Here is a 23,229-nt window from a genome sequence, read left to right as displayed (position 1 = left end):
GTGGCTGGTTGTTACACAGCACTACTGTGGTGATCAACAACGGGTACAGTCAGTGATGTTGGGATTACAGCAGATTCTTAAAAACCTGTGAACTGTGCAACAGAAAGAAAGTTTCTTACTTACAGAATCAGATATCGTGTTGCTCCCAAGATGCACTGACATTCTTGTCTATGACATGGGAATCATAACAACTTAAAGTTGGGAAGGACCTTACAGGTATCAAGTCCAGCTCTCCATGCTCGTAAACTGGACACCTCCCCTAAAACTGGCTTCCATCCTCTGTTTTAGGAAGTAGCATGTTTGATTGTCTATTGTTTAAAAGTTCTTTTTCAAACTGAAGAAAAAATTTATCTCTTTTTACATAAGACAGGCCTACAAGTCTTGAAATATTGCTAAAAACTCCTTTGTTTCTTTGATAACTCCTTTCATGCCCTTCTCTAGACATTTATTAATATGCTTTTTTAAGCAGCAAGTCTGGAGTTGACATAATACTCGGAAACCCTTCCAGAATACAGGGACTCCATTACTTTCTTTCCTCTGGACTCTATGCCTATGTTTATGTAGCAGATGTTGTCATTAGTTTTTGGGGTTTTTTGGTTTGTTTAACTAGCACTAAATAGAATACAGTGATGGTTAATCTCGGCCTTGTGATCATTTAAACCTATGGGACCTTTTTCTGATGCACTGCTATTCAGACAGTTCTTTCTTTTCCTTAACTTGGAATATTGATTTTGCAAACCGAAATGCCCCAATGTCAGCAACTTTCACCATTCAAGTTTTTGGAGTAAAACAATATATCAAATAATTATCTAATCAAAGCCCTAATGCCAGTGATGCTTGGTTTTGATCTCCAGGTCATAATCAGCAATAGCACCTGCATATCATTTGTCCAACATACATCTTTAATGGAAATTTAGATGTCTTTTTTGGGGGTCATCCTGAGCAAACTGTAATGCATGAACAACTCAGTGGCTAAAAATGACAGAAGTACTATACTAACACATTACACTGCCAGGCCTATATGATTCTGGTTTAAATGTAAAACTATATTGATACTAATTATGTTACATTATCAAGAGGCAGAATCTTACCCATCACCAAATCTAGAAGCTCAGAAAGATTACACATACTTCTGACCACCAAAGTGCATATTTGGGTACTTTCATAGTATAATTGCTTCAGGCTTACCTTCCTCTGACCAAGGTACAATTATCTACATTCAGAACAATGTAGCAGAAAAATCTCAATATAACTTTTCCTTTGTCATTTCTAAATTCATCTGACGCTTACCTTCCAACTCTTCTCTTAACAAGGAAAAGTAAACTTACCCTGTAGTCTCCCAGGGCTTGCAGAACTTAGTACAACCCATCTGTACTTTACCTGCTCTGTAAGAAAGTCCTTTAAAGGGAGCCAGTCAGACTGCTTGCTCAGGGTTAGGTTTCTTCTCAAATGCCAGGCCTTCTCTAAATCTCTGAATAAAATCACTCCACCCAGTCATGGATTTGGAAAGGTCAGATATACGTGAGCCAGCAGTGGGGAAAGAAGTTACTGCTCTTCCAAATGAAAGGAAGTGCTTCAGTGGTGGCACATGGAGACTCAGAGGCAAAATGCCACTTTCTGAATCACCAGAATCTCTTCATGAAATTTCACAGTAGAGTTTCCTATCTAGCCATGAAGCATGTTCATCCCAGTTTTATTTTTTGAGTTTAACTATACATAATAGTCCAATACTTACAGCAGAACATCCTCAAAGCTCATAAGCCTATGTGCCACCAAGTAGGCTCCAAACCGGAAACAGCCAGCATAGGAAAAATACATCATTGCCTGGGTGAAGGAAAATGTGATTCCAAAGATGTGTGCTTTCTTCAAAGAGTTTCTGAAAAGAAAACATTTGAAAACTCATTCCACTTTCATTTCTCAGTCCTTAAAATCTAACTTTTGACAGGTTGGCAGCAGGGTACAGAGGCATGACCGACAAAGGTGGGTTTAGCTTCCAAAGAACTAAGTTCGGTCCTCACTTTACACTTACCAGCTGTGCAAATCTAGGAAATGGCCTAACCTCTGAAACTCAGCATCTTTATCTTTAATGTAGAATTAAGTACACCTCAAAGTGCTGATGTAAAGAGAAAATAATCCAATGACTGTAGAGAGCTGGTTAGGGATTAATAAGTGAAGGTGCTCTCCCTTCCTCCCACTTTTGGACATACAACATGTAAGTACTCTGTGTAAATATTCATTCTGCACATGTTTACCCAACACCCACAAGTTGCAGGGGCCATGCTGGGGGACACAGAGGAAGCAGGCATGTTCCCGCCTCAGGAGACCTAAGAGTTGAGTTGAATCACTATGTACGCGATGGAGGTGTCTTATGAATGATCTGTCATGGGAAGAAAGGAGAAGCACTTAATTCTCTGGGGGAATTAGAGAAGGTTTTACAAAGGGGTTGACATTCTAGAATCGTGACATGGAGCTCAGTGATATGGAGGTGTCGGTGGAAGCAGGTTAGCGAGTGGGCAGCCCTGGGCTTCCAACCCCTCCTGCTACCAGATCATCTCTGCTTTTATTCACCATGTATCAGGATTTCAAATAAAAAATTTTTTAGACAAAAAACCTCCACCACCATTTTTTTTTAAAAAAAGCTTAAAAATCCATGAATAAGGTCCAGCTCTCTTCTTTTATTATAAGAAATAGACTCAGAGAGGTTGGACTTGCTTATGTTCACACCATTTATTGGACTCCTCACTGGGATGACTGTGTTAAAAGAAGGTCTGCAATGGAGAAGGGGTTAAAAGCAGAAAGACAGGTAACCCAGGAACCACCATCCCCTTTATGTCCCACAAGTACCTCAAATTTCATGTTCCATAAGTAACTGATTTTCAACTAGAGCAAATTACAGGGTCATATCCTAACTAGACATCAGATGATTATTCTCAGCATCATGTCTTCCTCCCTCCCCATCAGTGACTCATTCTTTTTTTTTTTTTTTTTTTAAGACAGAGTCTCACTCCATCACCAGGCACCAGGCTGGAGTGCAGTGCTCGACCTTGGCTCACTACAACCTCAGCCTCCTGGGTTCAAGCAATTCTCCTGCCTCAGCCTCCTGAGTAGCTGGGACTACAGGCACGCGCCACCACGCCCAGCTAATTTTTTTGTATTTTTAGTAGAGACGGGGTTTCACCATGTTGGCCAGGATGGTCTCGATCTCTTGACCTCGTGATCCGCCCGCCTCGGCCTCCCAAAGTGCTGGGATTACGCGTGAGCAGTGACCCATTCTTACAGGTTCTACCTCAGAGATGTCCCTGCCTTAGTTCACGGTATTGTAATTTATCTCCTGCATAATTACAACTGTTTCCCAATCAGTTCCCTTAAAGTACTTTCTCCACTTGCTCCCTACCTTCTGGCTAAAGTAATCCTTCTGAAAACAAACATGACGATTAAAAATTCTTCACACACCCCTTCCACTCTTCAGCAGTTATTACCTGTATGGTACCTGCAAATTCTGTGCATACATATATTCAAACTTCTGCTCCTGGGTCAAAGAAACAACAGTTCGGAAGTTTTCTATTGCTTCAGTAGCAATCTGTAACAGAGGGCAGCGATTACCAAGAGGCACAAAAGTAAACAGTGGTTAATTAATTTGAATTCTATAAAACAGACTAATAAAAATTTTATGATTACATATTATTATGCATAAGCACTTTCTCTGTAGAAAAGGATATTAAGTAATTTATTAAATTGAGTTATGGATCTGAAAGGAAGATTGACTAATTCAAACTTCTCCTTTGCAAAAAGAGAAGCTAAGACTTAAACGGATTAAGGCACTGCTTAAAGCCACATAGCTTTACGTGGCTTCACAAAGTTAACCTGAGAACTCACAGTACTTCACGTATAGTGCAGTGCTCTTTCTTCTATGATGATCACATTTTAAGTTCACAGTTATTTTACACATATTTTTTAAATGTGATGTTTATATTTTGCTCTTTATTATTGCCATTTGTGACAATTTGGAAAATACTGAAAGAATGAAGGCAATAAAAAGTATACTTTAGATACATTCATCAGCTTACAACTTTCTGCCCATGGATGCCGCCAGGGAAGCATCATTAAAGTCTCTCTTTCCCCTGCCATCATGTCTAAGTCAGAGTCTCCTTAAGAGCCTGAACCGCTGAGGAAGCTCTTCACTGGAGGGTTGAGCTTTGAAACAACCAGTGAGTGTCTGAGGAGCCATTATGAGCAATGCAGAAGGCTCACAGATTGTGTAGTAATGAGAGATCCAAACACCAAGCGCTCCAGGGGCTTTGGGTTTGTCACATATGCCACTGTGGAGGAGGTGGATGCAGCCGTGAATGCAAGGTGATACAAGGTAGATGGAAGAGTTGGGGAACCAAAGAGACTTGTCTCAAGAGAAGGTTCTCAAAGACTAAGTGCCCACTTAACTGTGAAACAGATATTCGTTGGTGGCATTAAAGAAGACACTGAAGAACATCACCTAAGAGATTATTTTGAACAGTATGGAAAAACTGAAGTGATTGAAATCATGACTGAGCAGGGCAATGGCAAGAAAAGGGGCTTCACTTCTGTAACTTTTGACAACTGTGACTCTGTGGATAAGACCGTCATTCAGAAATAACGTACTGTGAATGGCCACAACTATGAAGTTAGGAAAGCCCTGTCAAAGCAAGAGCTGGCTAGTGCTTCATCCAGCCAAAGAGGTCGAAGTGGTTCTGGAAACTTTGGTGGTGGTCGCGGAGGTGATTCGGTGGGAGTGACAACTTTGGTGGTGGAGGGAACTTCAGTGGTCGTGGTGGCTTTGGTGGCAGCCTTGGCAGTGGTGGATATGGTGGCAGTGGGGATGGCTATAATGGATTTGGTAATGATGGAAGCAGTTTTGGAGGTGGTGGAAGCTACAATGATTTTGGCAAATTACAACAATTAGCCTTCAAATTCTGGACCCATGAAGGGAGGAAATTTTGGAGACAGAAGCTCTGGCCCCTATGGTGGTGGAGGACAATACTTTGCCAAACCACAAAACTAAGGTGGCTATGGCAGTTCCAGTAGCAGCAGTAGCTACGCAGTGGCAGAAGATTTTAAATTACTGCCAAGAAATGAAGCTTAGCAGGAGAGAAGAGCCAAAGAAGTGACAGGGAAGCGACAGTTTACAATAGATTTCTGAACTCAGTCAAGCACAGTGGTGGCAGGGCCTAGCTGCTACAAAGAACACATGATTTAGACAAATACTCATGTGTATGGGCAAAAAACTCAAGGCCTGTATTCGTGACTAATTGTGTAACAGGTTATTTTAGTTTCTGTTTCGTGGAAAGTGTAAAGCATTCCAGTGAAGGGTTTTAATGTAGATTTTTTTTTGCACCCATGCTGTTGATTGCTAAATGTAATAGTCTGATCATGACACTGAATAAATGTGTCTTTTTTTAAAAAAAAAAAGTATATTTTACACATTTGCATATTGTATTTTTCCTAAGTGCATAAATATATTTAATGAGATTGTGATGAAACTCTATATTTATCTCTATCATTATTTTTTACCTTAATATCAAAAGCATTTTCCATGCTCATTAAATAATGAGATGTGTAATTAGTCATTTAATATCACAAGCAATTAAGTATTCCTTTCTTATTAAAAATAATGCTAAGATAAACATCTTTGTACCTAAACATTTGTCCATATTGAATTGGTTTATCAGTAAAATTTCCTAAGGTGAAATTAATAAGGTCAAAAAAAAAAACTTTTTTGTTTTAGAGATGGGATCTTGCTCCATTGCCCAGGCTGGAGTGCAGTGGCTATTCACAGGTTTAATAACCATAGATCAATGCAGCCTCAAACACCTGGGTAAGCAATCCTCCTGCCTCAGTCTGCCCAGTGGCTAGGATTACAGGCATGTGGTACCACACCTGGCTTGAATTAACTTTTTTAATTTTTTAAGGAATGTGGCACATACTATTAATCTGTTTTCCAGAAAGTTTTGGGCTGGGTGTGGTGGCTCATGCCTATAATCCCAGCATTTTGGGAGGTGGAGGCAGGTGGATCACTTGAGGTAAGGAGTTCAAGACCAGCCACAGCCAACATAGTGAAACCCCATCTCTACTAAAAATACAAAAATTAGTTGGGTGTGGTGGCATATCCCTTAATCCCAGGCTACTTGGGAGACAGGGCAAGAGAAGCGCCTGAACCTGGGACACAAAAATTGCAGTGAGCCAAGATGGCACCACTGCACTCCAGCTTGAGCGATAGAGTGATACTCCATCTTAAAAAGAAAGTTTCCATCATTTAATTATGTTGTAATTGAATGTTACTTCTAACAAAACAATTTGATTAGGAAACATACATCCTTCATCACCTCTAGAGTCTGAATAAAGGGATGTTGAAAATGCAAAGAACACCAGTGTACAAGATGAGATTTCAGCCTATATCAGCCACACAACCTTGAACCACCATGCTGTCTCATTTTCCTCGTTTGCAAAATGAGGAGGATGGACTACAGGGTCTCTAAAGTCCCCTTTAACGCTATGATTCTAAGAGAAATAATTTCCAGAATCATAAGTCACAAAGAGAAATGACTCTCCATTGTTTAAGATGTTCTTCTTCTCTCTGGCCTCTACACTGGTGAGAACAGATTCTAATAAAGACACATTCAATTTAGAGTGTTTTACAGATTAAAAATCATAAATGTGAAATTCCACTATTCCTCATTGAATCCTACATAAATTACCAACTTCAAAGCTAACAGCAAGCATTTCGTAAGATATTAAGTCAGTTTTGAAGACTAATATCAAAAGCCATTAGAAGTAAAAAAAATTAGCAACATTCTTAGAAACAAAAACTTATTTAAAAATAAAATTTAAAATATTACTTTTGCTCTGACAGGCTAAGGAGATTGAATTAAGTTTACCAAAAGCTACTTAGAAAGTTAGGAAAATGTCCAGATTTAATTTACATTAAACCATTTTATAAACCTCTTTTACACATTATAAAATAATATATAATCATTTTAGACAATCGTAAAAGTGCAGAAAGCAAAAGATGAGAAAAAAAATTCACCTTCAAATTCCCAAAGACAATACTTTTGTCAGACATATTATAAATATTACTAAATATCAGAATTCAAACAAACAGATAGCTTTTCCAGATTAGTAAGAAAATTCAACAGACTATAACAATGTCTACTGAAAAACAAATGTTACTGTATATTTCAGTGTAATGGTTTTAAGAAATATTTTCTGTGTACCATTTTCTAAGGCAGGAGTGTCTTGCTTGGGATTGGTTTGTAAATATCATTGCTTTTTAGTGTGTATACAGCCCAATAAAACTGGGAGTTGGAGTCACACAGCTTGCATGGTGAGTAAAACAGTATAGTAACTTCAGGACTGTCTTCATCTTGACGCACATTGAAGCAATTAGGAAAAGGCTTAATTAGCACCCCGCATGCTCCCAGCTTCGTTTATTCCAAGAGTTCTAAATGGAGACTCAGTAATCACCATGAGGAGAGAGAACTTCTAATTCAAGAACAAAGAGCATTGAGTTTTCCTTGGAAACTGTCATGTACTAAATAGTTTTGAAGAAATAAAAATGTATGTTTCTAGAAAGAAAAAAAAAGACTCTTCACATTACTCTTCCTACCCTCAAATAAACTTGTCTATGGCTTTTATTTCTGAAAAGGAAAAGAGCATCTACAATGGACCCTTGAACAACATGAGGTTAGGGAGACTGACCCCTCTTGCAGTTGAAAATCCACATATAACTTTTGACTCCCCAAAAACTTAACTACTAACAGCCTACTGTCAACCAGAAGTCTTACCAATAACATAAACAGTCAATTAACATGTATTTTGTACATTACATGTAATATATATTTGTATTCTTACAATAAAGTAAGCTAGAGGAAAGAAAATGTCATTAAGAAAATCATGAAGAAGAGAAAATATATTTACTATTCGTTAAGTGGAAGTGGATCATTATAAAGGTCTTTATCATCACTGTCTTTATACTGAATATGCTAAGGAAAAGGAGGAAGAAGAGGGATTGCTTTTGCTGTCTCGGGGTGGCAGAGGTAAGGAGGTGGAGGTGGTAGAAGGGGAGGCAGGAGAGGCAGGCACACCTAATGTAACTGACATGCATTGCGGTCTCTGACTTTTTTGCTTTTTCACTTCTCTAAAAATGTTTCAATATGGTACCAATCCTTCCTCCACTGTTTGCTTCAGTTTCAGTCCTGTATCACAGAAGGGTCCATGTCATAAAAGAAGTTAAAAGTAGTCCTGAATGATTGAAATCCTTTTGCCAGATTAAGTAAAGTCCGTTTCATATCTGACAGTGCTTTTCCTGTATCTTCTTCCTCATTGTTTCGTACTGGTTTGGAAACACTCATCTTTATCAAGTCATCTTCTGTTAATTCCTCTGGTGTGATGTTTATTTGCTCTTGAGTTTCTCCAAAATATATGCCTTGAAACACTTCACTCATCACCTTTTTTTCATATCTCCTATCTCTTTTGTGATTTCCTTGATTGGCTCTGTCATAAATCCTGTGAAATCATGTACATCTGGACACAGTTTTCTTCAGCAGAAATTTCTTGTTTTAGGATTACAGACTTGCATGATGTTCTTCTCTATGGTGGCTTTCTACCATAGCATTAACAATCCTTTCCATAGAGTACCATGTGCTTTGTGATGGCCTTAAAAATCCTTATGAGTGGCCAGGCACAGTGACTCACACCTGTAATCTGAGTACTTTGGGAGGCCAAGGCGGGAGGACTGCTTGAGCTCAGGAGTTTGAGACCAGCCTGGGCAACATAGTGAGACCTCATGTCTACAAAAAAATTTATTTTTTAAAAAAACAGTTCTTATAACCACCTCATCTAAAACCTGAATTAGAGACATGGTTGGAAGACAAGCAGGCCACTTCAATACCTTTTATGTTAAACGTATTAATGTTAAATTCATGGGTTCTGGGTGGCCAGGAGCACTGTCTAATATCAAAAGAACTTTAAAAGGCAGTCTCTTACTGTCTAGGTACTTCCTGACTTAAAGGACAAAGCATCAATATAATCAATCCAGAAAAAGGGTTCTCATTGTCCCACGCCTTCTTGTTGTACAACCAAAAGACTGGCAGCTGAGGTTTATCTTTTCCTCTTTTCCCTTCAAAGATCAGGGATGAGCAGCTTTACAAATAAGGGTGTATCTACAGATATGGACTCATCATAAACCCGACTGCATTTATACAAAACAGTAGAGTTAGCCTATCGCTTTCTGACATAAATCCTTGGACTTGCTTCTCTTCCTTATTAATAAATGTCCTTTGTGGCATTTTTTTTTCTAAAATAGGGCACTTTCAACTGCATTAAAAACTTGTTCAGGCAGATATCCTTTCCTCTCAATAATTTTTTTAAAACTGTATCTAGGAACATTTCTGCTGCCTCTTCATTGGCAGAAGCTGCTTCTCCCGCTATCTTGACATTTCTTAAAGCCAAATCTCTTCTAAAATTATTAAACCATCCTTTGCTGGCATTAAATTATCCAGTTCTAGATCCTTCATCTTACTTTTAATGTGAGTTGACTTTGCTTTTCCTCTAATCATATTAGAGTCTAAAGGTATGCCTTTCTTACAGCAATCCGGTACCCATGTAAAAGCTGCATCGTCAATATGAGATAAGGGTATTGCACGAAAAGTGCAAGGTTTTTGCACCTGCTGTTGTAGCTGCAGTGATGGCTTTTACAATTTTTTTTTTAACAATGGTTCTTATGCTAGATTCATTTAACTTGAAATGGCAGGCAACTAATTGCAGCTTCAGACTTCACATCTATGGTACATATCAAACAGTTCAACTTTTTCCTGTAACGTCATGACTTTTCTCTGCTTGTTAGGAGCACTTCCAGCATCACTCACTATGGCACTTCATATGGGTTCCTTGATGTTATTTAATGTTTATGGTATTGCACTAAACATGATTTTTAAAATATGCAAGAACCATGAGAGATCGCTTTTTACTGCAATATGCAATTTTCTGGAGAGACCAATTGCTCCTGCTGAGATGATTAATGTCACTGCACTTTAAGTAGATACAACACTTGATCTCACCGCAATAACAACAGGAGATGGCTACAAAATTACTGGCGTAGTACAGTACATACTATGGTTTTATTTCGTGATTTAATACTATGTATTAGTCTGTTCTCATGCTGCTAATAAAGACATACCTGAGACTGGGTAATTTATAAAGGAAAGAGGTTTAATGAACTCACAGTCCCACATCGCCAGGAGGCCTCACAATCATGGTGGAAGATGAAGGAAGAGCAGAGGGACGTCTTACATGGTAGTAGACAAGAGAGCATATGCAGGTGAGCTCTCCTTTATAAAACCATCAGCTCTCACGAGACTTATTCACTATCATGAGAACAATATGGGAAAAACCCACCCCATGATTCAATTACCTCCCACTGGGTCCCTTCAATGACACATGGGGATTATCACAATTCAAGGTGAGATCCGGATGAGGACACAGAGCCAAAACAATGTATCTTGACATTTGTTGGCATGTGTCTTGACTGTGAATGGTGCCATGTATGGTCTGTAAGTGTTTGTATGCATAATATTTGATCACTTTTAACTTTTTAATAATAGATTTGTGTATATCTTATGGTAGTAAATGATAACACTAGTGTCTACATATATTTTTTGCATTTATAACATACTTAACTTTTTCTTATTTTTTTTTGTATTTCTAGGCTACATGGCTTGCGAGTTTTTTCAAATTGTTGCAAATCTTCAAAAAATTTTCCAATCCGTTTATTGAAAAAAACCTACATATAAGTAGACCCACTCAGTTCAAACCCATGCTATTCAAGGGTCACCTGTATTTTATAGAAATGCTCACTAGTCCACAATAATGTGCTGAAAAACTACAGAGCACAGATCAATGGCAGGGTAGAGGTTAAGAGCAGATTTTGACATCACATAGTCAGAATAAGAGTGGACTCTAATGTCACATACACTATTAATCAAACAAATGATACACCATTAACCAATAAACAAAGAAATAAGAAAGAAACATAAAGGGCTAAGAAGTATCATGAATTAATTCGGGTGTCAGGAATAGCCTCTCTAAAGAGGTAATAATTTTAAGATATGAATAAGATAAAGTCAGCCAAGAAAAGATCAAAGGCAATCAGCTTAGAGTGTTCCAGGAATTGCAAGAATGCCCATTGGGCCAGAGCACACAGGCATAAGAGACTGTTATGCCGGATAAGGCCATAAAGGTCATCAGGGGTTAGATCATGCAGTGTTTGATAAGCCATGATAAAAGATTAGATTTTGTTCCAAGTATGATCAGAAGCCATTTGGGAATTTTAAGTAGGGGTTGGCATTATCAGATTTTTATTTATGAGAGATCAGAATGACTTCTGTAAGAATGTAGAATATAGGTGGACAAGAATGGACAGAGTTAGAAGCAGGGAGATTGGTTAGGAGGTCATCGTTGTGCGACACTGAGCAAGTTACTTGATCTCCCTGAATCTCGGGTTTCATTATCTGTCCAACAGGGATAATTCAACAGGGTTATTGAGAGCATTAAATGAGATCACGTATTTAGAGCTGTAAGTATGATACTTGTTATATAAGAAGCACTAAACAGTAGCTTGAGAATTGCGATCAGGTGGAAGTTGATTTCAGTATTATGTGGACTGGTTGGTGCAGCTCCACTACCTTTCCTGCCTACTTCTGTCCCTCTCATGAGCCACCCCTGCATTAGAACATGTATCACATCCCTGACCTATACTCAGAAGATCTGCCATATCCACACATATCCATTTCCATCCGCTCCCCTTCCTTTGGCCCCTCTGACAGGACTCCAAGAGCCTTAAATCTTATGCATTGCTTCAAAGGCACTAACGTGTAGTTCATTGCATGAATTAGTTTAGATCAGATTGGATCATCTTCTTCCTAAAAGCAATCTAAGACTCCCTTCTGGGACATTTCAAATACCTCATTACATAATGACACTATTTACTAGAATGCTTTCTCTTTTTTTACATTTTATGCTAGATTTTTCCATCTTCTCAGGGGAAGAATCAACACTATGGGGGAGACCCCCAGAGTACAGTATTAAAGGAAGTCACTGGCATACAATGTATTCCCTGGCAGGGGCCAATGTTACTTGAGCCAGACCACAACAGACCCCTGCAGGTCAGCACCATCCTGCTGTACCTCCAGAAATGGGCCTCTGGGAGCCTGATAGGGTGTCTTGTATGAGGTCTGTCCCCTACAGACACTGGTTGGGGAGGCACTAAAGTTGGGCCAAAGAATTTTCCAGAAGGACTCCCCCCAAAAAAAAACAGAATAAAGAATCTGAAGAGATAGCAGAGAGGTAAAGGACAAAGTTTTAGTGGCAATGACTAACATCTGAGGCCTTCTTTATCATTCACTTGGTGAGATACCTGGGCCTACTGACAACCAGAGCCACTCTGATCTGCGTTGAGACCCTGCCATAACTCCTGGGAACCTCTGAATGTTCATCACACACAGAACCTGTTCTGAATGTTAGTTCTGGCAGTCAGCCCTACTCTGACCTCTCATTTCCACTATGATACAGATCATGTGATATCAGACTGCGTTCTGCCATCAGAGGAACTCTTCATTTTATAACAGAAAGAGGAACAACTTTGGAGCACAACTGTCTGAGTTTGAATCCTGGCTCCAAGACCTATCAGCTCTAAAGTCCAGAGGCATTACCTGCCTGTGCCTCAGCCCCACCTGAAAGATGAGATAATAGAATCTATCTCATATAGTTGCTAAAAGGAGTAAGACATTTACCAGGAAATACAGTAAATGACACATAAGCATTTGTTAAATAATGAAAAAAAAAAAAAAGATAACCATGCAGGAAAAAAAAGAAGTAAAAAAGAGTAAAGATAACAGAAATAGGATGAAGGGAGGAGCATGATCAAAAAGAAAGAGTAGTAATAATTTAAACCAGATATAATAAATACCCCTAGGGTTTTTCCATATTTAATCTCCCCCATCACATGTACAAATAAAATGGGCTTACCTTCCTCAATAAAGGATTGGATTTAAGATTGAAAGAAAAGAAAATAGAAAAGAAGAAAGGAAGGAGGGAGGGAAGGAGGGAGAGAGGGAGAGGGAGGGAAGAAGGAAGAAAGGAAGAGAGGGAGGGAGGAAGGGAGGGAGAGAGGGAGGGGGAGAGGTAGGGGGAGGGAAGAAGGGAGGGAGAGAGGGAGGGGGAGGGAAGAAGGAAGGAAAGAGAGAGGGAAGGAAGGAGAGAGAGAAGGAAAATGAGAGAAAAGAAAGCAGAAAGTAACTAAGGGAAGGAGAAATGTGAGGAGAAAAGAAGAACACTGTGAAGACAATGGCCTGAAACTGAAAAAAATATGTTAAAAGTTAATTATCAGCCTTTGAGTCCAAGAACTGGCTTTCCTACTTAGTATAAGTTTCTAATTTACTGAATAAGCATAAAAAAATGCTTTGAGGAATGGTTATAAACATATTCTTAGAGCATAGCAGGCAGTAGGGAGTAACAAAACACTGATCAGAATATTTTACTCTACTTGAGTAATCAATCATATTTGGTTTGACTCACCTTCCCAGCACCTTCTAGTTCTTTCTTATCTTTCAGTGCATGTCCAGACAACATTTTCATTTCAACCACTCCTGCTATTGCAATGATGGGTACAATTGCTAAGAGAAGCAGTGTTAGTTGCCAGCCATAGATGAAGGATATAATTATTCCTGTCCCAAGATTTGCTATATTCTGGGTAATTACAGCAAGCCTGGAACCTATAGCCTGCAAAGCAAACAAAACAAATTAGAGAAACTTTAAAAACTATTATCTTCACAATTTGTGCTTCTATTTTCTAAAAACACACCTTCATGAGACAGTATTTCATTATTTTCTCAGTTCTGAAATTAAAAGTAAAGGTTTACCGATAAGTTTATTGAGTTTCTACAGTAATAATTCCCATGATTTCGGAATGCTGAAAGTAGAATTTACAGTTCAATTACATATTCCCATCTCTTCTCATCTTTAAATACCAAGAAAATCTTCGTTAATCACAGCCACATTACCAAAGCAATCTCTGCAAATCAGCAAGATAAAGGAGTCTGACAAGCTGGGAATGATGGAACTTTTCAATGTTAGGTATATAATTACTTATAATTTAAGCTTAATATTTGTCAATAATATTAAAATATATCTAGGTCTGTTTGATATAGTATGTTTAATTTGGAAAAAATGCAGAGCTGCAAATTTTGGAATTTAATTTAAGGTAGTAAGGAGGCATCATAATCTTCTGCTTGAATTCCAGAGGGAGTCCGAAGCATGACTTTCACTAGTGTGCACTAATTTCCAGCTCTAAAATCAGAAGTCAAACTACAGAGTGAATTTAATCCACCACTGTATAATATCCAACTCTAAACCAGATTTCCAACTCTGAAACCAAAAGTCAAGCTACAAAGTCAGTTTAGTCCATCACTCTATAATTCAGTCCAGCATATGTCCTCTATCCTGGAAATATTCTGTGCCCTCAAGCCATCCCAGACCTGCTTTTTCTGGAAATGGCCCATGTTCTTTTCCATCTCTAAAGTTTCTTCTGCCCAAATGAGGCTGGTGTCAGGTAAAGACTATGATGGAGTACAGTCTAGGATGGGGATGATCAATGTCATCTCTGTGACTTTGGATTCTCCCAACTTCTAATATAAGCTGATACATTGACTAATAACCAAAGCTTCTCTCTGCTCTGAATTCTGTGATAGTGTCAGAGGCATTCAAACCAGAGCAACTCCATCTTGAATAAGCTGGATAAAGTAAGGCTGAGACCTACTGGGCTACAATCCCAGGAGGTTAGGCGTTCTAAGTCACAGGATGTGATAGGAGGTCAGCATAAGATACAGGTCACAAAGACCTTGCTGATAAAACAGGTTGTGGTAAAGAAGTCAGCCAAATCCTACCAAAACCAAGATGGTGATGAAAGTGACCGCTGGTTGTTCTCACTGCTCATTTTATGCTAATTATAATGCATTAACACACTCAAAGACACTAGTACCAATGCCATGACAGTTTACAAATGCCATGGCAATGTCAGGAGGTTACTCTTTATGGTCTAAAAAGGGGAAGAATCCTCAGTTCTGTAAAGAGCCTATGCCTTTCCTTGGAAACTCATGAATAATCCACCCCTTGTTTAGCATGTAATCAAGAAGTAACAATAAATATAAGCAGCTGAGTGTCCCATGCTGCTGCTCTGCCTATGGAGTAACCATTCTTTATTCCTTCACTTTCTTTTTTTTTATACTTTAAGTTATGGGGTACATGTGCAGATCATGCATGTTTGTTACATAGGTATACACGTGAACTTGCTTTCACTTTATGGATTTGCCTTGAATTCTTTCTTGCACAAGATCCAAGAACCTTCTTTTGGGGTCTGATTCAGGACCCCTTTCTGGTAACAATAGGATCCTTTATAATTCCCTATATTAATCCCTCCAAAATCATTTAACACCTGCCTGATATAAACACCAGACTAGTACTTAGGAAAAGAGTGCTATAACTATCAGTAGTCTTTAAATACATTAAACTCCATACTATGGAGCTGCACCAGCACTGAAAGAGATATCATAAACAACAGAATACCTGTATTTTTAGTTGATGCAATCATTGAGCTTATATTAAAGGGATGTTTTGCCAAATTTGGCATAAATCAGATTGGAGTGGTTTTCAAAGCCAGCTCTCTGCATTTCACATCTTTAGTTTGAAGGTCAAAGGATACAAGCTGGAGAATGTCTGTGGCACAGGGATGATATAGCTTGCTCCTGTTCTCAGTATCTACAAGTCCTACTCAGAGCCCATTTCCCACTGCAGTTACCTGGAGGGGTTCAGTCAGGGCGGTGGGAGAAATTATAAGATAAAAATTACAGAGAAAAGGATACAAACCTTCTTGGAAGGCCAGAAGGCTTTTGCACAAGCCTCAAGAAGGAATGAGCTGAAGGCAGAGGTTCTTACCCTGAGGCAATTAGGCAGGAGTAAGTACAAAGGAATGTAGGGGAGTTTACCTAAAGAGCTTGTTTACTCATGTGGTCCTAAAACTGACCTTTGAACATCCACAGGCACATGACTGCTCTCTACATGGGGGTCAACAATGTTATTACTAATAAATGGTGTTTGCTTTAGGCCTCAGAACCTGGCCTTTAATCATTTGTAAGACTGCTCTCTCCAGGGACAGTGGCCATGTTAATTATCCACAAGTATGCAGACTCAAAGCCTTTGTCCACAGCGCCAGCTGGTAAAGGCCATGACTGCTAACTATTTACAGGACCCTCGTCAGGGTCTGTCAGTGACCCAGATCCCTAGTCCACTCTTTCACTGGATATCTATGTCTAAGTGCATTTGTTCATCCATCACTAGGTCAAGGTCTGCTGGTCAGATCTCACAGCTACCGGCTTATGTGCTTAGGAGAGAAGCTCTTAGAATATCATCTGAGTTCATGGCAGAGGAATTACCCTGCTATATAACCTTTCAGACATATAAATGTTCAGCTTTGGACAGTAGTCAAGGGCCCCAGAAATAAATAAGATGGATGAAAGATGGCAAATTCTTTAATGTACCAAAAACAGTAACTAAAAGATCTAAGACCTTAAGCTTCAAGGAGATTTAGCCCCTTGGCTTCATTTGATTTAGCACTTCAGACATTGGACTGGTTCCTGTTCCTTTTTCCTAAAGATTAACACTCACTGTCCTACATCTATTCCTACAGTGTAGGAGTCTGTAGAAATATGAGGACTAAGATAAATGGAAGAGTACAGATTAGTAGCCAGGAAATTTTCATTGTAAAGGGTAGGATTGAGGGGAGGAACCAAAACCTGTCAGCCAAAAATAGATCAGCTAGTAGTGTAAAGTATATCCAAAGTCCTCTCTCAGCCAGTCTGTGATAACAGCTACATTGGACTTTCCTAGGTTGACAATATTTGCCAACCTGCTCATTTCCTATTCCCTGGGCTTTCCTTTTTAGCCACTGTTTTCAATACTGGAAAATAATTTTGCCTGAATGGCTCATACAAGGTGAGTGTAGCCAACCTGGCAGGGCCATGAAGTGCCAGTTTGAAGTATCTGAGGAAACAAGTGAAAAGCAGAAGGTTGACCCCAGGAAGCAATTAGAGATAGTGAATATGGCAAAGGGTCTCACAAACAGCACTGTGAAGGGAAAAAGGTGACCACCAATTTTAAAAATACAGGAACTCACTGTGGCCTAAGGCAGGTCATAACATCAGAGGAATTTAAGAGGAAGGAAGAAGAATTGCAATACAGAATGTCCTGACTACATCTGTTCCGGGTTCTGCTGCAAAAGACTGAGTTCCCTCCAGGATTGTGTTTTCCACATGAAATGGAATGTGGGATATTTTTCCTCAAAGCACATGAGCCCATATCATATTGTCATATTGTGCAATGTCGCATTGCACTGGTTACTGTTCCTTTATTCCAAAGACTAATGCTCACTGTCCCACATATATTCCTCCTACAGAGTAGGAGTCTATAGAGCTCTGAGGACCAAAATGAATGGAGAAGTATAATAAACCTATTTAGTAAACCTGTTATATAAAAGGTTTACTAAAGTTAGCTAAGTTCAGCCTTCTTGACATCTACACATGGATGTCTAATACAGACATCATAAACTTACCATGTCCCACATAGGACTCTCCATTCTCCCCCAAGACTGCTTCTATAGCAGGCTTCCTAATTTCATAAAGATCAACTCCAACTGGGCGTGGTGGCTCACACCTGTAATCTCAACACTTTGGGAGGCTGAGGCAGGAGGATCGTTTCAGCCCAGGAGTTCAAGACCAGACTGGGTAGCATAGAGAGACCCTCCCTTCACAAAAAATTTAAAAATTAGCTGGACATGGTGTTGCATGCCTGTGGTCCTAGCTACCAGGAAGGCTGAGAAGGGAGGATTGCTTGACCCCAGGAGTTCTAGGTTATAGTGAGTTATAATCACAGCACTGCAGTCCAGCCTGATCTACAAAGAGAGACCCTGTCTCTTTAAAAAAAAAAAATCAACTCCATTTTTTTCCACGTGCAGGTAAAAAATTTTGGAGTCACCTTTAAATTCCCTTTCTCTCATATCCATCACCTAATTCAACCAACACATTCTGTTGGCTGTACTTCTAAAATATATCAAGAATTAATCATATCTTATAGCCTTTTGTGTAACAATACTAGTCTAAAACACTATCATCTCTCTCCTGGATTACTGCAATAGACTCCTTCTATGCTTGCCCCCTTTGGCCTATTCACATAGTTTCTACAGTGATTCTTTAAAAATTTCAGATCATCACTTTTGTGTCTAAAATCCTACAGTGGTTTCCCATCTACTTCTGGATATAATGCTGACCTTAGCACTTATGACTCTTTCACTCACTCTATTCCACTCATTCTGTCTTCTTCGTTTCTTTTTTCATGTGCGCGCATGCCTGTGTGTGTGCGAGTGAGAGACAGAGAGAGAGTCTTGCTCTGTCACTGAAGCTGGAGTGCAGTGGTGTGATCTCAGCTCTGCAACCTCTACCTCCTGAGTTCAAGGAATTCTCGTGCGTTAGCCTCCCGAGTAGCTGGGATTACAGGCGTGTACCGGTAATTATGTTCTATACAACTTGATCTAAGCCTTGATTTTTACTGTTTTGTTTGCTTTAAGCAAAGAAGTTTGTATTGAAACAACAATTACACAGAGGAACTGGTACCATTCCTTCTGAAACTAATCCAAACAACAGAAAAAAGAGGGACTCCTAAGATTTATATTTCAATGTTATAATTCTATGTGTTTCCTCATTTATAGCTTAATTTATTCTTACAGAAGCCCCACATATTAGACATAAGAAATGTTAGTATAGTACTATCTTACAGAAAGATTTAAAGATAAAGATGGATAAGGTTCAAGAGGGGAAAAGACACGGCAGAGATCACATGAAGTTTTTCAAATTCTACATCATTTTGTGGACTTTTGTCATAAACAGTTGTTGAAGAAACTGTCACTTCAGCCAAAAATAAAAACCTGCTAGTTCAATAGTTTCTAGTTATATCAAGAAATTCATACAGTAGCAAACTTTAAGTTATTAAAATTATTAAAGTTTAAAGTTCTTAAAGATAAAGTTATTCTATCCTTCCTTTAATTTTTAATGAGCTTTTCATTTCCTTCAACCTATATTTTAGAGGATTGTCTTCCTTCCCTTCTGTAACCACAGTGACCTTCCCTTCTGTAACCACAGTGACCTTAAACTTTCTTACAGCAATTAAATACATCCTTTCTTCAGTCGCAATTACAATTTTATGTTAACTAGCACTTTATACTCTCTTTCTAAATAACTATTCTACAAGTACCTTGTTAATAGCATGAATAATAGCAATAGCAAAAGAAGGTTTATAAATGATCTATAAGCTCTACAGTATATAATGTTTAAATAGTTAACATTTTGTTATAAAAAGCATGTGATATGTTTGTAGGTTAGATATTTACTGGACATTTTCTTAATGATGATAAATAACACCTGTAACAAAAAAAATTAGTTTCATGCTGGGGTCCAAAATGGTCAATTAAGACAAACACTAGTAGAAAGGAGGCACATACCCCTTTAACTTGGGCAGCATCATTGGCGAGCCTGGTAGTCAATGCTCCAGTGGTGTTTTTAGGGTCATCAAACCAGCTCACATCCTGTGGCACAGAACATGGTTTTATTATCTTAAAGCTCTGTTTATGAGACTCTCAGCTCAATAGGGCAGCAACGGGGTCAGCTTTGTTTTACTTATGTCCCCTGCATTTAGCACGCAGGATGTGACATTCAATACACGAGAAAGAAACTTAATATAAAAACACAGAAATCGACCATTTCATTTGTCAAAAAACTGCCTGAGTGCCTACTTTGTTCTACACACGATTTCTAAGTATTGGACCTGTATGAACAAAAAAGACAAAGTAGCTGCTTTCATGAAGCTTAGATTCTAGAGATGGACAGCACAAATAAAAGAAAAATCGATCAGGGTAAGAAAGACAGGGCTGGGTGCGGTGGCTCACACCTGTTATCTCAGCACTTTTGGAGGTCAAGGCAGGTGGATCATGAGGTCAGGATATCAAGATCAAGCTGGCCAACATGGTGAAACCTCGTCTCTATCAAAAATACAAAAATTAGCTGGGAGTGGTGGTACACGCCTGTAGTATCAGCTACTCAGGAAGCTGAGGCAGGAGAATTGCTTGAACCCAGGAGGCAGAGGTTGCAGTGAACTGAGATCACACCATTGCACTCCAGCCTGGTGATAGACAAAGACTCCGTCTCAAATAAAAAAAAAAAAAAGACAGAAAAGTGAGGGAGGTGCTATTTTAGAGACTGGGAAGGGGAAAGAGAAGGCCTGTCTAAGGGGACATCTGAACAGAGGCCTGAATGAAGAAAAGGATGAGAATACCTCAGGGAAGGAAGAAATGACACGTGCAAAGGCCCTGAGGCAAAGGCATACCTGATCTGTTCATATACCAGCAAGAAAACCTTAAAGGCTGCCAGCAGCCTAAAAAGAACCTTTGTGTGAATGTGCAAAAGCTGCACCTTCCTCTGGACAGATTTGTATTCTTAGTTGGTTCCTCTGATCCTCCCCTCCCCTACTCTTGGGCAATGAGCCACTGTGTATGGAGTAGATGGTGTGCTGGAAAAAGGTGGTCGTAGGAGATGAGGTCTGAGAGACAGTGGGAGCCACAGAGTGTATAGCCTTGTAGGCAACTGTCAAGATTCCAGACTGTGAGCTAGGTGCAACCTTCAGCAGGTTTGGGCAGTGGGATATGACTTGATTTCTATTTTAGCAAAATGACTCTGGCTGTTTTAAGGTGAATCTACTGGATTGGGATAAGAATGGAGGCAGGGAGACCAGTTAGGAAGCTTTTGCAATATTAACAGAAAGAGAAGAGTCAAGGATGGCCTCAAGGTTTTTAGCCCAAACAACTGGTAGAATGGAGCTGTCACTTACTAATATGAGGAAAGGGTGGGTAAGGAATAAGTCTGTTGGGGAGGGAAAGAGTCAAAAGCTCAATTTTGGAAATGTTAAACAGTGAAACTCTTATTAGATACCCAACAGAGAGGTTGAACAAGCAGTTAGATAAATGTAGCTCAGGGCAGTATAAATGATTTGAGTCAAAAACAAATCAACAAAAGCAATCTATATTAACCCGTAACATTCAATATAAAATAAGATTTTCTTTTTAAAACCATTTATGTTTTTAAATACACAGATACTAACATGATTATGAATTTGAACTATGAATTTACATGTTTTACAAATAACTGTGGTCCCTAAGAAGTTATCTAAACTGGTTCTTTATATTAAAGAAGTATCTATTATTTTTCCCAAAAATATTTAAGAAAAAAAATAGTGCCATAATTTATTATAGTATCTATCAAGTTGCTTTTCAATATTCTTACGTGCTTAAAAGTATCTCTGCACAGGAATGTAATTTCCTTGAATACAGGGACCACTCAGGTTGGAATGCCCTACAATACTAAGTACTAGACCTTATAAGCAGAAGGCACTTAATAAATGCTTGTCCTACTTAACAATTTATAGAGAGGGCATTCCACAAACCATCAGCTCAGCTGCCAAAGTATAATGGACATAGCAGTTGGCCTGGGGACTTGGGTAATGGGAGATTCGGCCCTGAAGCAAGGTCAGCGTTGACCTAAATGGAATAAGAGTTATAAGTACAGTTTGACCTGAGAGTCCAAGGACACGGTTTCCCATCAAACCGTGCTCTCACTCAGATTCAGTTCTGGCTCTGGCAGTCACTAGCTAGCAATTCCCATAAATATATTTTCTTTTTAAGAGGTAATGGGAGGAATAGGGAAGGACTAAGGAACCCATACACAGCTGGAAAAATGTGAATGTCTCTAGAAAGCCTAACACACCAAACTGATGCCTCTTAGCCAAGGTTCAAGTACCCCTGGCACATCTGGGGCAGATTTCTAAAGCATCATTTTACTCAATGGCAAGTGATTAGTGATTTTTAAAATGGAAAGTTATTAGGTCACATACAAAATTTTCATGATTGTTAAAGGAAATTTCCCCTTTGAACCAGGCTGCTCTGAGTTACATTCCTATAACTCCTTCCTCATTTCCCAAGGAAAACATTCACATGCGTCCATGGCTAGGGTTTCGAAGGTGCAAAATGTGAGAAGCATTCCATCAAACCCATTATCAACCAGTAACACTGCAGCTTGAACTAGTATTTCAGTCTAGCCTCAGGAAAGATAATGGGCAGTGAGGAATGGGCCACAGGGATGAGTTTTGATTTGTGGAAAGAGAGAGTACAGAGGGCATCCATTGGTGGAAAGAAATACTCATGCCCTGGGTTTCCCAGGAGAAAGAGGAAAGACAGGAAAGGGAGGAGCATCAAAGATGCCTTCTGCCTACACTGCCCACCACTGCTGAGACACAGGCTGGAGGTGAACCCACTCTAGAGGCTCTGTCTCAAACTGGTCTAGTTCCCTGTGTCCACCCAGACCAGTCAAACCGTAGAGTCTAGCCTGCACCTAGTGGGTGGTTCAGCCACATCTCTGACATAAGACTGACGGACAACCAATATAGAAGCTAGGCGTGGGTAACATGACAGAGCTCCCACTGTCCGAGTCCACGGGGCACACACGGTGAGTTCTACACATCCCAGTGCACAAGCCTCGGTAGACATACCTGTCTGAGCATGGATCGGAAAACCATGTATCGGAGCCGCTTGGTAAGGATCTCTCCAGCTTTGCCAAATGTGAAGCCCTGTGGACGGAAAAATGCCTTGTCAGAGACCCAGTTGCCAATTACATAAAAGGAGGGAGAACTGATGTATTTGCTAAAGCAGATTAGATGAGGTCAGAAAGCCTGATTTCAAGGGCTTGCTATGTTTCTGCAACTGTGTGCCATGGCACAAGGCTGTACTGGTGGTGTAGACAAAAAAGCCCACTTTACAGAAGAAACTGAGGTTTAGTGAGGCTGATAAGATCCAGAGGTCACAGTTATAAGGTGGCAGAGTTGGACTGAATCTGAGTCCATGAGACTCCTAACCAGAATGGGAACCCAGAGCCTGAGCTTTTAATTACCCACTGGGCTCCCTCCCCATGTTACTAAGACGAGGAGTTGGGTGGTCTAACATCTGTAGGCATTTTGCTATCTCTAGACTTCTAAGGTCCTATAATTCACAGACTT

General features: G+C 39.4%; 1 protein-coding gene and 1 pseudogene across 1 annotated transcript in view; one reads left to right on the top strand and one right to left on the bottom strand.

Annotated features, from left to right (window-relative positions):
* Positions 1-23,229, bottom strand: part of ABCB1 (ATP binding cassette subfamily B member 1) — a 101,549-nt gene that overhangs the window by 14,359 nt on the left and 63,961 nt on the right. The window contains exons 19-23 of the mRNA XM_064380428.1: positions 22,726-22,803; positions 19,631-19,714; positions 13,603-13,806; positions 3,480-3,580; positions 1,736-1,876 (exon numbers count right to left, since the gene is read on the bottom strand). Coding sequence (XP_064236498.1) covers positions 1,736-1,876; positions 3,480-3,580; positions 13,603-13,806; positions 19,631-19,714; positions 22,726-22,803 — 608 coding nt within the window. The remainder of the gene's footprint in view (positions 1-1,735; positions 1,877-3,479; positions 3,581-13,602; positions 13,807-19,630; positions 19,715-22,725; positions 22,804-23,229) is intronic.
* LOC135276488 (heterogeneous nuclear ribonucleoprotein A1-like 3) lies at positions 4,130-5,058 on the top strand (annotated as a pseudogene).

This window comes from Aotus nancymaae, unplaced genomic scaffold, assembly GCF_030222135.1.
Source record: "Aotus nancymaae isolate 86718 unplaced genomic scaffold, 86718_ANA_hifiasm-v0.15.2.pri h1tg000025l, whole genome shotgun sequence".
Classification (NCBI taxonomy): domain Eukaryota; kingdom Metazoa; phylum Chordata; class Mammalia; order Primates; family Aotidae; genus Aotus; species Aotus nancymaae.
Note: the sequence above shows the minus strand (reverse complement) of the source record. Positions and strands in the feature narration are given on the sequence as shown.